We start from the raw sequence: 14,689 nt of genomic DNA, 5'->3' as shown, positions 1-14,689 counted from the left end.
CTTTTTTTTCTAACAGATGGAATGCCAATTCGACATGGGACCAATAACCCTGGTTCGGCTTGTGATGGCCCACATGGGACCTAGTTGCACTCTTTTTAAGGGCAATGATGTCATGTCATCACCAATAAATGCTAAGAGACCTTCTTGATAGATGCATAATTAGCCTCTTTATTTTTGGTCATCTTGGATTACCAAAGGTAATCAAGATCTTTTGTATTTTAACAAGGGATTTGCTAGGACCCATCGCAGAAGGCATTTTGTGGGCGGGCTGCTGCATGAGAGAGCAGCCACCTCATATGAATTAAATGAACAAGACAAAATCTGTTGAAAAGTGAGACTATGTGGCTGCTCTCTCATGCAACAGCCTGCTCGTGAAATGCCTTCTGCAGTGATCCCTAGTAAATCCCATTTAACAATTACTTAATGGAAAATACCACTGCTATCCCAACCAAAGGTAAGTGTGAGAAGTTAATTGAAACTCCTAATTCAATCCCTTACATCGTATTGTTATTTCCCCCTTCCAATTAGCTCTCTTGCTCAATCTCCATGGCGTTTGAAAGTTCTACAATTAGCACCCCTTCGTCCTCGTCTATCTCCATGCCTTCTCCATTGCCTTTGATTAGAAATATTCACCATGCAGTATCCTTAATGATTGACTGGACTAACTATCTCATGTGTAAATCACAATTTCTTCTAATTCTGGCTGCCCATCACTCATACGGTCATTTTGATAAGTAAAATTTTCATTAATCTCGATTGATTGTATTAACCACAATCAATGCTTATATAAAGAACTTGAGAGATAAATCAGGAAAGAGATAATAATAAGTTTTGAGAAAGAGATAATCCTAATCTAATCTTGCCTAACTACGTCTCATATAGTATTGATGATCCAACTATCAGGTCCTAATATATTCTAAAATGCTCCCTGAAACATGTGTGGGTTGAAAATCTACATATGTTTCACTACAATGTCTCCAAAAAATATTCTTAAAATCCGTCAATTTGATGCACAATGTTAAATCTTTTATTTTAATGAAGGTTCATTGATGATGGTGAGGACATTTTGGCATTTCATGTACGACACCCATACAGTAAGAAGAATAAAAGGACATTTTGGTATTTTCATACGGACATAAAATCAAATTACCCTGCTTCAGATTACCGGTGTGTGACTTGAATTATCGGTCATAAGTGAAATGTGGGTGGGATATGAGGAGTGTCGTTACCAAAAAGATCAACCCCTATCAAAATGCAAGTGATATTTGCACTACCATGCTTTGTAACGAGACATACTCACTTGTATTTTCCTTATTAATGGGCTGCTGAGAGCTTTTGTAATTGCAATAGCCTTTGACAGCTGGTTTAGTAATGAAAGACAAGGTTAGTTTGTTTCATCAGCAAAACATGGTAGTGGGAATATCACTACCCTATAAAAAACATAGGGAAATTCTTGTCATAAAGTTAGTAATTAGTATAACGTCACACACATGATAGAACATGGGGGGCTGTTAGGAATCCCCGTGACACTAGTTTGTCTTCCAAACAAGTCTCTTTTCAAAAGGTGCCCCATTGCCATTGCAATTTTTCTCAAGATTCTGTCACTAACACAGAAATGTCACTAACAGCCCCAAACCGTAATGACCATTTTTGGGCCCACCTTTGTCATGTGGACGTGATTGGATCCGTTGATCTCATCTGGGACCACAAATATAGCATATTCTATGGATCCCAGCTTTATCAGTTGATCGTAGCCTCTCGATCAAACAAACCCTCATTTAGGATTCATCCAAGTAAAGTTAAACCGTTGATCAACAATATTGATTACGAGGGACCCAAAATTTTTATTCCTAGAATCGATCCCAACACTGACTATTTTGAGTGTTTTCCTAGTTAATAAGATGGTGTCTGTCAACCTCTTTCGTAACACCCACTTACTGGGTCCCACTTGTGTCACGTGGACATCCCCTGATTAGTTAAATTAGCTTACTACCGTTGATTTCCACTTTGATTGGATGATAGCCTCTTCATTCATCAAGCCAAGATCAACGGTCACGATTACACATGCATTTCCCAAAAATAGCAAGGCGTATTCGGAATTGTATTTAAGAGGCCAGCTAGTCATCCTCAAACAGTCAAACCCTAGAAAAGGGTAGATTCAATAAATTTCCAATTTCGGTAGGCAATTTCGTCATTCCAGCTGTTTCATTCCCCACAAAATAGGCCTAGCCCTTTCAGCGTATTTACTCAACTCCCTTAGAATGTGTGCCATGACTTGCTCGCATCACAATATAATGCGGTCGCGTACCCAATGTAACTATGAATACCTGAACTATAATAACCCTTACACTTGGTTGATATTACAATGCTACCATCGCCGGGTCTAAAACGTAGAGCACCGGACTTTTCGTCTTCCACCATAGTTCAACGGACCCTATGGCCATGTTTGCATGAATGTAAGGATATGAGTGAACGAGAATGGGTGAGAAGTGGCTGAAAATCAGAGAAATGAAAAAATATACTCAAAATAGAGTTTTGCTTTCTTTATATTTCAGCCACTCGGAACAATCTCCTCTCATTTCCTCTCAATTCTCTCACAATCCCACTCTCACGACAAGGCTGTTCAAGGCCATATACTTATGTCATGACTTAATCCGTAGGACCAAAGTCCCGCATAGTAGTTGAAGTATCTGAAGTTAGGCCACGTCAGCCACACTCCGTTCTGATAAAGCCCAAAGACTTAGGCGCTCACACAACTCCACTCTCCTGCTCGGATTACTGAAGCTGACCCTAGAACGATTCATTGACATTAGCCACATTTCGATCCATCACCGAAGGTTTGGTCATCTAATTATAGCCTCTTCATAATCCATTAAAAGAGCCAATGGGATTCAAGTCATTTGGAGTGGGCCCCATCCATTACTTCCGTTGAGGAAAGCAATTTGGATGTATTCCCTGAAGCCATCTGGTACCTCCATTGTAGAGGGCTATGACCTGAAAAAAGTTATAAATTGAGCCGTCACCAATGCATTGTGAGTGCACATATAATAGCTAGATGGGGATCACACTTTATTTGATCCAAATCGTTCCTGCAGCGGGTCCCACATAAACCATAAGTTGAAGGGTTGGAATTATCAATGGGGGGGGGGGGTATGTTTTGGGCATGACGCATCGAAAGTTGATCACCCATGAGCAATTCATATCAATTGAAGAGGTGTCACTAGCGTCCACTTTTTTGTAAGTGCATTTTATTCCTCTGGCACTCAAAAGAGTCCCTTGAAATAGAATTCGTGTTGAAAAATGTGAATGTCGGCCAAAGTAAATCATACTCAATGAGACAGGACCGAGTACTCGATTAATGCAATAATAATTGGGGAATGTCAAAGTAGCTTTAATTGATTTAGGATTTTGAGAGATAATCGTGAGTACAAAACTGGTCATGGACTCATAATTGGTTATGGCTGCAAAATTAAGGGAAATGTTATCGGCACAACCATATTTATATATTTTCACTAACCCAGCTTGTCTTTTAGTATTTAAAGAGCTGTGAAAAGGTCATTACATTTCCCAAAAAAGCTCCCATGAGCAAATTAAAGAAGAAACAAAAAAATATCGAAATATGGTTGTGCCGATATCATTTCTCCAAATTAAAAGTAAATGTAAGTCCAATAATCAGTTTGGACTGAAAATCAGGTCTGAAAATCCAAAACAAACAGGGTCCTAATAGAAAAATGGGGTTTGTTAACAGGAGCACTTGTTAAGGTGCATTGGGAATGTGTTTTCATGTTTATTTTCAACCAAAAAGTCTTAAATGGGTGATAGAAATCCCAAAACATTCACAAAACGTGTGTAAAAACATGTTCCCAATACACCTTAGGGCACTCGTTAACAAAATCCAAGAAAAAATTGCATTATGGATAAAAATTCAGCCAAGATAAAAAGGAGTAACTAGGGTGAGTGAGTCGTCAATTGACACAGTTTTGAGAGGGAAATGATTTCAGCACTCCAATGTTTTGATAAACATGCGCTCCCATGTTTGCTGTGTAGTGTTTTAAAGGGTTCTAAGAGCTTTTTGAGAACCGTCATATTCTTGTGACATTCTTTTAAATATTACACGACAAACATGGGAGCGCATGTTTATCAAAACATTGTAGCGGTGAAATCATTTCCCTTTGAAATACTAAATAGATGGCCATGTAAGTAGGGTGGTAATTTAGTAATTATTTACAAACTTTGTAGCATTTTGATAGTATTTCCTTTAAACAGCAAGGACAAACGGAAGGGGGTGTAAATATCATTTCGCAATTGCTAGCTGATATTTAAGTGTATAAATAGAAGGGAGGAAGGAAGGGTTATCGAATACAACGCCCCTTGGCTGTCTTACAAAGGAAAGCAGTTGTCTTTCGCTTTCTTCTCCTATCTCCCTATTTGTCCTCTTCTTTTGCCTACTTCCATAGCAGAGCTTTCGAAAGGATTCAAGAATACGAGGATGAATCTCTGAAGGTAAGAAATCCAAATCCAAATCCATATCCTCCTTTATTCCATTCCATTTATTTATTTCCATTGGGATTCCTTCCATAGATTGTTCTCTGTTCCTTCTTCAGTTTTTTAGAAATCTCGAGAGAGATTGTACTTTAAAAAAAATAAAAATGTTTTGGATTGGAAGAAATGTTGTTATTGTAACTTCTGCTCTACTACCTAGGCTAACTTACCCTGCTGGTGTTAATATATCTAACGTACGCACCCTTTTTAGTATTTAGTGATACAACCATCTTCTTCGTCTGGAAGACAGGAAAAAAGGATTTTTTGAGGCAAAAAAAATCGGCGCTGATTCGTGAATCGCCCGAGTCGTAATGGAATAAAAGATGATGTTTTGGGAGATGATTTTTTCACCCCCCTAGGAATATGCGCCCCACTTTTAACGGAATCGTTGGCAGACTTTAACGCTTTTTGACGTCAAATCACTTTAACAGTGGGGCGCATAATCCTTAAGGGAGGTTGAAAAAAAAATTATCTCCCTTATGTTTTTATATATTCTACTCTGGAAAGGGTCTTTCTCAGTTCTTGCCTAACCCCAGTTTCCCCATAAAAAAACTTGTTAATCAATTCAGGAAAATTAAAGGGCGTGTTTGGCTCAGCCGAATATCGTCTGTTGATTTTTTCACGGAAAATCTTTCGCACTGCTAAGCATGCCCTAAACTTTGTTTCTTATAGTATTTTATTTTCGCAACTGATATTTGCACTACCATTTTGATAATGACAGACACCTTGTCTTTTTCCTTTTAAATTTGCTGTTGAGAGCTTTTTTTGGAAACGTAATAGCTTTAGACAGCTAGCTAAATAATGAGAGAGATGGTGAGTTTGTGTCATTTTTGGTACGTAAGCTCGGAATGAAACTAGAGAGATACGGAGCCTTACGCAATTGAGCTACATGCTCACGGCTCAGCCGCATAGTTTTACGAGCACAACCATGGTTTTATATTTTCATAAACCATCTTGTCTTTTAGTATTTAAAGAGCTGTCAAAAAGTTGTTTCTCACGAGCCAATTAAAGAAGTATATACAGCTGAGTTTGTGCAAATATCAAAATGGTCAATCCATCGTTACCAGGGTGGGAAACGGAAACGGGAAACGGAACGTGAAACGGAAACGGGAAACGCATGAAAAAAAATCCAGGGGAAACGAGAAACGAGAAACAATAGAAAATCGTATGAGAAACGTCTTCAAGAAATGATGTGTTTTTTCAAAATAATTTTCGTAAGTTCCACACATGTTTCCTACACATTTCATATGCGATTTCTACAAGTGTTGCATACGTTTATAACGCGTTTACACATTTTCTACATAAGTTTTCCATTTGTTTCCCATGTGTTTCATAAATTTTTCTTCAATTTTGTATCATATTTTGGAAACGTTTCCGAAACGTGTTTCCCTCATTTTAGGGGAAACAAGTTTCCCAACCGCGAGAAACGCATTTTAGGTGAAACGGGTTTCCCACCCGCCCAAGGAGTTTCCGGCAACTATAGGTCAACCCTAATCCAACCACCTCTAAATCTCAGGACCCGAATCCAACACGTCTAACCCGATTTTCGGGGCTGGTGTGATCGGGTCAGTTTGCCCAAAGCCTCAACCCTAAACCAATCCTAAATTAAAGAGGGTTGATTTATGTCAATTTTTCCAGGAAATACCCACTCAACGTGAGCCATAATCGGGTTGAATCCAACCCAAATTGCAACTCTATTTTGAAAAATGAGATGAAAATGTATTTTCTTTGTTTATTTTATTTATGTATTTTAATTTAGTTTTCTAATGAGATTTGCGAGAGTAATTTTGTAGACTTCTAGATTAGTATTTGGACGAGAGGCATGAGGCTATCTACATTCAATGCAATGAGGATTCATTTTAGTATTTTAATATAAAATATTATTTAATATTTATTTTTAAAAATAATCTAATGATTTAAAGCATTGCCGTTAGTTTTCAAAGACACTGGTTTTCTCTTTCCTCCCACATTGGAAAGTAGGAAATAAGAACTCATACATATTTTGCATTCCGTCCTTCCAACTTGTGTAACGAATGAGAAGCAAAAAAAAGGGGAGGGGGGCGCACAGGTATGTCCTGCAAAGTGGGCCCAAAAGGAGGAATTTGACAAAAAGAGTTCTTAAGAAAGTCAATCGACTATGTTTGGCTCCACATTATCCAGACAACTGTTGGGATTTTGTTTGGATTTGGGATGCCACCTCGTTTGGTTTCCAATTTAGCATTGAACTCCCTGGAGACTTCCTGGATGCCTCTTGGTTAATTATAGCATGCCTGCCTAGGTGACATTCTTGTCCCCTCATTATTATAACTTTCAAGTCAAATTACACAAAAAGTTTGAGTCTTGCTTAAATTTTTTGGGGAATGTTTTTTCCTCTTCATTCTCTATATTAGTAATGACTCCCCTACTTATTTCCTTTGTCTCTGAGAATAAGTCTTACAACAAAACACTATTTACAACTATTCTCTGGATAATTCCAAACAATCTTAATGCTTGTCTCCTCCCTGTTGATTACTTATTCCACTACTCTATGAGTCTATGTTGTGAAACCAATGCCACTAAATAGGGCCTAAGGCATGTGTCTATGTCGTGAAACCAATGCTTGTTTCCTCGCTGTTGATTACTTATTCCACTACATTCCTACTTATTCCTCTATCACATGCACCTGACACTGGCACGGCTCGGCACGATTCAATTTGCATTCTTGTGGCTAAAGGTTTTTTTAATAATTTTTAATTTACAAATTTATTTATTTATTTGTTATAAAATCTGACCGTTAATTTTTTTACAGAGATATAACCATTGGTTTTACAACGATCCAATCATTGGATCACACGACCATTGAACCTCCAACCATCATGTAATTTAACGTGTTAACATTCATATTTTTTATTTTCAAAATGCATATTGTAATTGGTAGATTATTTTGAAATCCGAGAGAGGTTTGTTGTTGAAATATAAATGATTAAATAACACTAACTCTAACCGCCTACGCTTTTGGAGTAATGAGTTATTTTCACATGATATCTGAGCCTCATGAAGTTCCTCTTTGATATTAAAAATCCACGTGTACATCCTCAATAATAAGGTTTGGGCTCTAAGAAGAGTTACACTTCTCAATAGCCGGCCAGAGAAATTGCAATGTCCCTGGCAAATCCGTTGTAATCAATAGTAAAAGACAATTTTTGAGTCCTACAAGGGGTCATAGGATGCCATGTATGCATTCAAGATTGTCCATCCTGAATAACATACTAAGCAGGTCTTGTTCACATCCTAAACCGACATGTGCTGCTTAAGATAATATATTAGGCCCGATTGTGAGTCCGGGACCAAAATAAACGGTTTAGCTTTTCTCCGTGGAACCCAAAACAAAGACTAGTTGGATCTAGCGGCTAGGATCATTTGATCAATCAAGGGGCGTTGGGTCGTAATCATACGTGCCGTTTGAAATCAATCGTTCTGATTACTTACTACTTAAATAGTTAGAAGGAGGCCAGTAAGTATCTTTTATGAAGCAGCTTGAAAGTGACTTTTTTCTGCAAAGGGTAAGGGCTTAAAAAAGAAGCCATTCTAAGAGTCAAAATTTTAAACAAACGACAAGTACAAGATTGAATTAGGATTGTTGCTATTTAACATTGATTTTGATTCATGGAGTTATATAAACTGTACTGCAACTTCTTTTGAATGCACCTCAAGTACGTAATTAATGAGAAGGAATCGGGCTTGCATAGCCCTGGTTTTGCTCGCTTTTTTTCCCTTGACCCGCCAAAAGTCCAAGTTTTTTTCGTTTCTTAAAATCTTTTACAATATCACTTCCACCCAGGTAACTGTGGCACACACCTCATTCTTTCTTATCTTCTATTTATTTATTTTTTATTGGGAAAATTACATTTACACCCCCTCTAGTTTCTGACACATCCACTTCTACTCCTATAGTTTAAAACGTGACGACTGCACCCGTATTATAGTTTCAATTTGTATAAGGTAGGCCTCCTATTTGTATAAGTTAGGCCCCCTCTGTTGAAGGTTCGTCCACAGATTGAAGGGTTAGGATGATCTGATAGAGCTGATTTTTTGGGCATACCCTATCTATGTCAAGGGCCATCAAATGAACGCTTTGAAACTACAGGGGTGTAGTTGTCACGTTTTAAACTATAGGGGTAGAAGTGGATGTGTCGAAACTAGAATGGGTGTAAATGTAATTTTCCCTTTTTTATTTTGTGTGGTTAGAGTCAAGATCGTATCTAATCCGAAACCGAATCTAGAATGAATTTCTCAACTGGGTTTTACTAATATAACTTACAGAAAAGAAAAAGTACAGATCTCGGTGCCCACAATTATTCCCTTTGCAGTTTGATATTTTTAATGAGTAGTTGGTGAAATTTGTGGTATGTATTTTTATACTTTTTATTTATTTTTTTTATTAATTTTTCCTGCTTATTTTGGGGTGTTATCTTGATTTTAAACTTTGCAGTGTTTGATTTACCTGCAAAGTTGATTGCAAGCTTCTATTTATTAACTATAGTGAATCTCAATCACAGATCACAATCAATTAAGTGTTTCCTTAGGAGATTACAAAGAATCAATTAGGATATACTAGCAGAATATCCAAAAGATTTACTTGGAGAAGATTGGCAAGGGTCCATAATGATGGAAGCTCTTGACAGAGCATATTTGGCAACTCCATGCTAGGGAGTAGGGACATATACATTGCATTGGGTTTTCCATGGATTATATTCAGATTGGACATAACTGTAATGTTTGTTTCTTAGATGGGTTTGGCTTATTTTACCACTTGCAGAAGAAAACGTTGTGCTTATTTGTCTTGGTTTCAGTTTCTTCATTGACTTTGTGGAATTCCGTTATATGGGTATTTTTCGTCTGTTCTTGTGATGCTTTGTATGCATTTTTAGTTGTTGTGATACCTTGAAGCATCAGGAAATCCCATGTTTTGTTGTATGGCTGTGGGTGTTTTTTTAAAATAATATTGTTAAATTGAGAAAGTGGTGAGTAGAAAAGTCTGTTACAGAGGGAAAGTTGTCAAGCTCCTGATTGTAATTTGACCTCAAAAACTTCACCCGTAGGTCTGGTTGATCTGGCTAGTTTCGGAGAGCCTGTACTTTTAGTTCTGGACCTGTAAATTACATCAGTCAAGCAGAAAAGGAGAAACTCAAGAATTTGATCATCTTTTTTATTGGTAATTGTTGGTATTTAATGTAACACAGTTCTCTTCATACTTTTGATATGACTAAAATTTTCCCTTGTTTCATTTTTATTTTGCTAGAAAAAAACAGTGTAACCATAATCATTAGTTGCATACCTTAACAAACTATAACTAAATCCAGAATGCATCTCGCCCTTATATGCGTTGTCATGCTCAGATTAAGTAGTAGAATGGGAAAAGTTTAACTACTAGAACTCCCAGATTACTGTGAGGAAAATTTATCCCACTCTCTTACTAAATGCATCTACATGCGTACATTATTTGTTGCATACATAACCTTCATCCGAATGCCCACCTTATTCTCTTACTGAATTCATCTACATTGACACATTTTAGTTGCATATACTACCTTTATATGACTGCACACCAGACATTGTATTTACTTATCTTAATAAGAGGTTACATGCTTTTAACAATCCTCTGCTTATAACATGTTAATTTCTTCATATGTTAGGTTCTGCCTTATTAAGGATCAAAAGGAGAATTAAGATGCAACAATATCTATTGAACTCTTTCAAATTATATCAATCTTTAAACCTTCTGGTCTACTTTATCATAATAAAAAATTGGCATTACAATCCCATACTACTGATATTGGGACATCAGGGAAAATGGAATTTCACTTTTTAAACCTAAATGCGACGGTAATAAAAAATTGGGATCGCAATCTATTAGTATTAATATTGAGACATCAGGGAAAGATGGAATTTTGCCTTTTAAACCTAGCTGTTGTGGTATTTGGTAGTTCCAGTGGTTCCTGGTCACATTTGGAGCTTCTTTGATAAATCCTTCAATGCTTCCTTCTGGGTCACGATGTTGTTGATTGTGTGCATTTATAATTTATCAACCAGTTTCTGCGTAATAACTTGTAGACTTGATAGCATATTTATTTACTTTGACAAGAAGCAGCCAAAGGTATTTGGATTGTAGCTGACAATTCTGGGCTACTTTTTTTCCCACAAATTTGCAAAAATACCGTCTGTGTACACATGGTATGATGCTGAATTTGTACATTCTGCATATTCTGAATTTCATACTTGCTTAAAATATTCGCTCCCCTTCTTCCTGCAGCTACCTTCTAACACATTTTGTTAGGCTTACTTTTCTGTTTCTGCTGTCTTTGTCTCTATAGACACTAGGCAGTGAATGGGAAACATTGAATTGGAATCACAAAGAAGCCAATCTAACTAAATATAACGGATTTACTATATGACCCCAATTTCAATAGAAAAATTGATAATGAACAGAGATGAGAATGTTCCTGAATTTGCGTGAAAATCATTGACTAAAAGATCACACCATCAGAGGAAGCCTGGGAGGGCTATAGACACAAGGATGCCTAAATTTATCACTGTGAGATGTTAAACCAAAAAAGGGACTGAGGGGTCTTGGATTTACATGGAATATCCAAATGTAAAACTGGCATGCAACCTATGTGGGAACTTAATCCTGGAGTATAATTGAGATTGGTTTTTCAAGACTGTATTGTTTTTCACTGGGATGATATGTCATGTTTCTGTCATATTGATAATATGTCTTTTTGTTATTGCATGTATTTTAGGTGGGCAAAACTTTTATGGCTCTCTTTCTTCAAGATGGTTAATGCAATTGCTTAAGATGCTTAGACTGGTCTGATTTTCTTTAATGATGCTCTGATCAATTAGTAAATCTTTGTTGATCAAGTTACAAATGATGCAAGTGTGGTTCTTTTCTGCTTTTTCACTTGTACACTTCTATTGATTATAGGCATTTGTGAATGATAAAGTGGTAGGCGAAGAGGTATAAGGAAGATACAAAGAAAATCCTCAGAGTATCAAAGTGAGAAACCTATGGAAGACATTTACAAAGATGATATTTACACAAAAGATGGGACAGTGGATATCCATGGAAATCCGGCTGTCAAGAATAAAACAGGAAACTGGAAAGCGTGCCCCTTTATACTTGGTATACTTTGAGAGTTGTACCCATGCTGCAATGATATTAATTTCCTTCTTTGGGATCTAATAACAGTGAGGTATGCATTTTCCACAGGAAATGAGTGCTGTGAAAGATTGGCATACTATGGGATGGGCACAAATCTGGTAGTTTATCTGAAGGACCGTCTCCACCAGGGAAACACTACAGCAGCCAATAATGTTACGAATTGGTCAGGGACATGCTACATCACACCGTTGATTGGAGCCTTTATAGCTGATGCCTACCTTGGAAGATATTGGACAATTGCTTCTTTCTCTGTCATCTATGTCTTCGTAAGATTGGAATATGATTTTCTTTTGATATACCAGGCCCTGTTTTTTTTGGATTTTGAGAACTGGTTGCAAGTCCAAAACTGATTATTGAACTCAAAATTAAACATAATTTGAGTTTTAAAATTATGTTATGGACTGATTATTGAACTGATTGTGAGTCCAATAGCAATCGGTTCTCAAAATCCAAAACAAACAGGGTTAAGTTAAAGAGACGACAGTAATCTTAAAGCAGAAACTCTAGTCGAATTATTGATTTGAGTACCTGAAATATTGCTTGGAAACTCAGACTAAATGACTTGCAGCCAATGCTTTTCAATTCCAAAAAGCTCAAACAATTACTCTCCATATTTCGAAGCTCATTAGGTTTCAGGCACTTATTGAGTCGGAGCTGAGTTTTGAGCCCATAAACCTTGAATGTGAAATACTTAAGTCCATAAATATTTAAAGTTTTCTATTGGTCGCAGGGGATGACACTGTTAACATTGTCTGCATCTGTCAAAGGGCTAAAGCCACCCTGCACTAACGGTGTTTGCCACCCCAAGGAAGCACACAGAGCAGTGCTTTATGTAGCACTCTATCTCATTGCTTTGGGGACTGGAGGAATCAAGCCTTGTGTCTCTTCTTTTGGAGCAGATCAGTTCGATGACAATGATGAAGTTGAGAAGAAAAAGAAGAGCTCTTTCTTCAACTGGTTCTATTTTTCAATCAATATTGGTGCCCTTATTGCTAGTTCTATCTTGGTTTGGATACAAATGAATGTAGGGTGGGGATGGGGGTTTGGCATTCCGGCAGTGGCAATGGCAATTGCAGTTGTGAGTTTCTTCTCTGGTACTCGGTTATACCGGCACCAGAAACCTGGAGGCAGCCCCTTGACACGAGTTTTTCAGGTCGTGGTTGCATCATTTAGGAAGGTTAATGTAAAAGTTCCTTCTGACAATCTTGCTCTCTATGAAAATGCTGAGGAGGAATCTGCTATCAAAGGAAGCCGTAAGATTGATTACACAGATGGGTTCAGGTAAGTTTACGAGAGCTTATTGCATTTGTTGTGGTTTATTTTGTAGACTCATATCATATTTCTTTGATTAAAGGTTTCTAAGCATCTTAACTTATTACTCATTCTGATCACATGTGTGAGGACATGTTTGTGTATGCGTGCATACGCACATGTTTATAATTCCTTTGAAACTGATATAGCTATTGACTTTAAAAGATGCCTTAATGTCCATTTGCTTATGAGATTAAATTAAAATAATCTTATCTGCAAATAAGAACCGATTTTAGTGGCATCCAAACAGGTCTTTAATTGTTTATTGTTTGCTAAGCAGTTGTATATTTCCTTTTCATTCATAGGCATAATCTATAAAAAATCATTGCAAGCAGGTTCTTCGACAAGGCAGCAGTGGTGACAGAAACAGATGATATCAAAGGTTTGGTAGATCCATGGAGACTCTGCACAGTGACCCAAGTCGAGGAGCTGAAGGCCTTGGTCCGCTTGCTTCCCATATGGGCCACCGGCATTATTTTCGCCACTGTATACAGCCAAATGAGCACCATGTTTGTCCTACAAGGAACCACCATGGACCCTCACATCGGTAAACACTTCCAGATCCCCTCGGCATCTCTATCCATCTTTGACACAATCAGTGTAATCTTTTGGGTCCCAGTCTACGACAAATTCATAGTGCCAACTGCTAGAAAGTTCACTGGCCACGAGCGCGGCTTCACCCAGCTCCAACGTATGGGCATTGGCCTTGTCATCTCCATCCTCGCCATGTTATCTGCAGGAATCCTTGAGCTCGTAAGGCTCCGAATGGTGAAGGAGCACAACTACTATGAACGTGAAACTCTACCCATGTCAATCTTTTGGCAGGTCCCACAGTACTTCATTGTGGGGGCGGCCGAGGTCTTCACCTTCATTGGGCAATTGGAGTTCTTCTATGATCAGGCACCTGACGCCATGAGGAGCCTTTGTTCTGCGCTTTCACTTACAACTGTTGCGGCGGGGAACTATCTGAGCACACTCCTTGTCACGATTGTCACGCATATATCGACTAAGGGCGGAAAACTTGGGTGGATACCAGATAATCTGAACAAAGGGCACCTTGATTACTTCTACTGGCTTCTGGCCATACTCAGTCTGTTGAATTTTGTGGCTTATCTCGTAATTGCAAATTGGTATACGTACAAAAGGACGAAGGGAGTTGTTCATGTCTAGTCGCAGGGTGGCGCCTGGATGATGGTGGCTAGATTGAAGGCAAGTAGTTATACTTTTTAGTTTGCTTTGCCGATGTTATTAAGACTTTGATTGTGTGTAGATTTAGTAGCAAGTGTTTCTTAATTTATATAGACTCATTTCTCTTGCATGGAAAGAAGATATGCTTCTGTGGGAGCTGATAAATTTGTTCCTTGAATTTACTGTGATTAGGTGAAACATGCATGTATACAGGGTATGTTTAATTGTTTGTCATCGTTCCCTAATAACATACAAAGACTACTATGACAGGTACACATGCGATGTATGCACATGAGGGAAACCGATTTTTCCTTTGGGTTAGACTAAAATTGGGAAAATCATAGTAAAAGGACATATCTTCATTTTCCTATCAGGTTGCCATTTACAACTGTTGGCATGACAGTCCTCCCAGGCCGTAAACTTTTTAAGTACAAGCCGTTTTTT

General features: G+C 37.8%; 1 protein-coding gene across 6 annotated transcripts; it reads left to right on the top strand.

Annotated features, from left to right (window-relative positions):
- Positions 1-4,362: 4,362 nt before the first annotated feature.
- LOC143849835 (protein NRT1/ PTR FAMILY 8.1-like) lies at positions 4,363-14,479 on the top strand. 6 transcript variants are annotated; one of them, XM_077359089.1, is made up of 6 exons: positions 4,402-4,503; positions 9,624-9,736; positions 11,510-11,707; positions 11,795-12,012; positions 12,477-13,027; positions 13,393-14,479. In XM_077359089.1, exons 3-6 carry the CDS (start codon positions 11,593-11,595, stop codon positions 14,225-14,227), a joined length of 1,719 nt encoding a protein of 572 aa, XP_077215204.1. In that variant the 5' UTR covers positions 4,402-4,503; positions 9,624-9,736; positions 11,510-11,592; the 3' UTR covers positions 14,228-14,479. The 6 variants fall into 6 exon arrangements, with proteins under 6 accessions (XP_077215203.1, XP_077215208.1, XP_077215204.1 ...); XM_077359088.1 differs by lacking the exon at positions 9,624-9,736 and having other exon boundaries at positions 4,363-4,503; XM_077359093.1 differs by lacking the exon at positions 9,624-9,736 and having other exon boundaries at positions 4,371-4,503; positions 11,529-11,707.
- Positions 14,480-14,689: the final 210 nt, after the last annotated feature.

Source organism: Tasmannia lanceolata, unplaced genomic scaffold, assembly GCF_043159265.1.
Source record: "Tasmannia lanceolata isolate RefF3 unplaced genomic scaffold, GAP_Taslan_0.1 ptg000018l, whole genome shotgun sequence".
Classification (NCBI taxonomy): Eukaryota; Viridiplantae; Streptophyta; class Magnoliopsida; order Canellales; family Winteraceae; genus Tasmannia; species Tasmannia lanceolata.
The sequence above is the reverse complement of the archived record's forward strand: the minus strand, read 5'-3'. Positions and strand labels throughout refer to the sequence as shown.

What these genes read in the sequence shown, in the direction of transcription:
- LOC143849835 (XM_077359088.1), top strand. Translation starts at nt 11,593, where the DNA reads ATGGAAGACATTTACAAAGATGATATTTACACAAAAGATGGGACAGTG. An exon ending in AGCGTGCCCCTTTATACTTG is followed by an intron (nt 11,708 to 11,794) that starts GTATACTTTGAG and finishes CATTTTCCACAG; the next exon opens with GAAATGAGTGCTGTGAAAGA. An exon ending in TCTCTGTCATCTATGTCTTC is followed by an intron (nt 12,013 to 12,476) that starts GTAAGATTGGAA and finishes TATTGGTCGCAG; the next exon opens with GGGATGACACTGTTAACATT.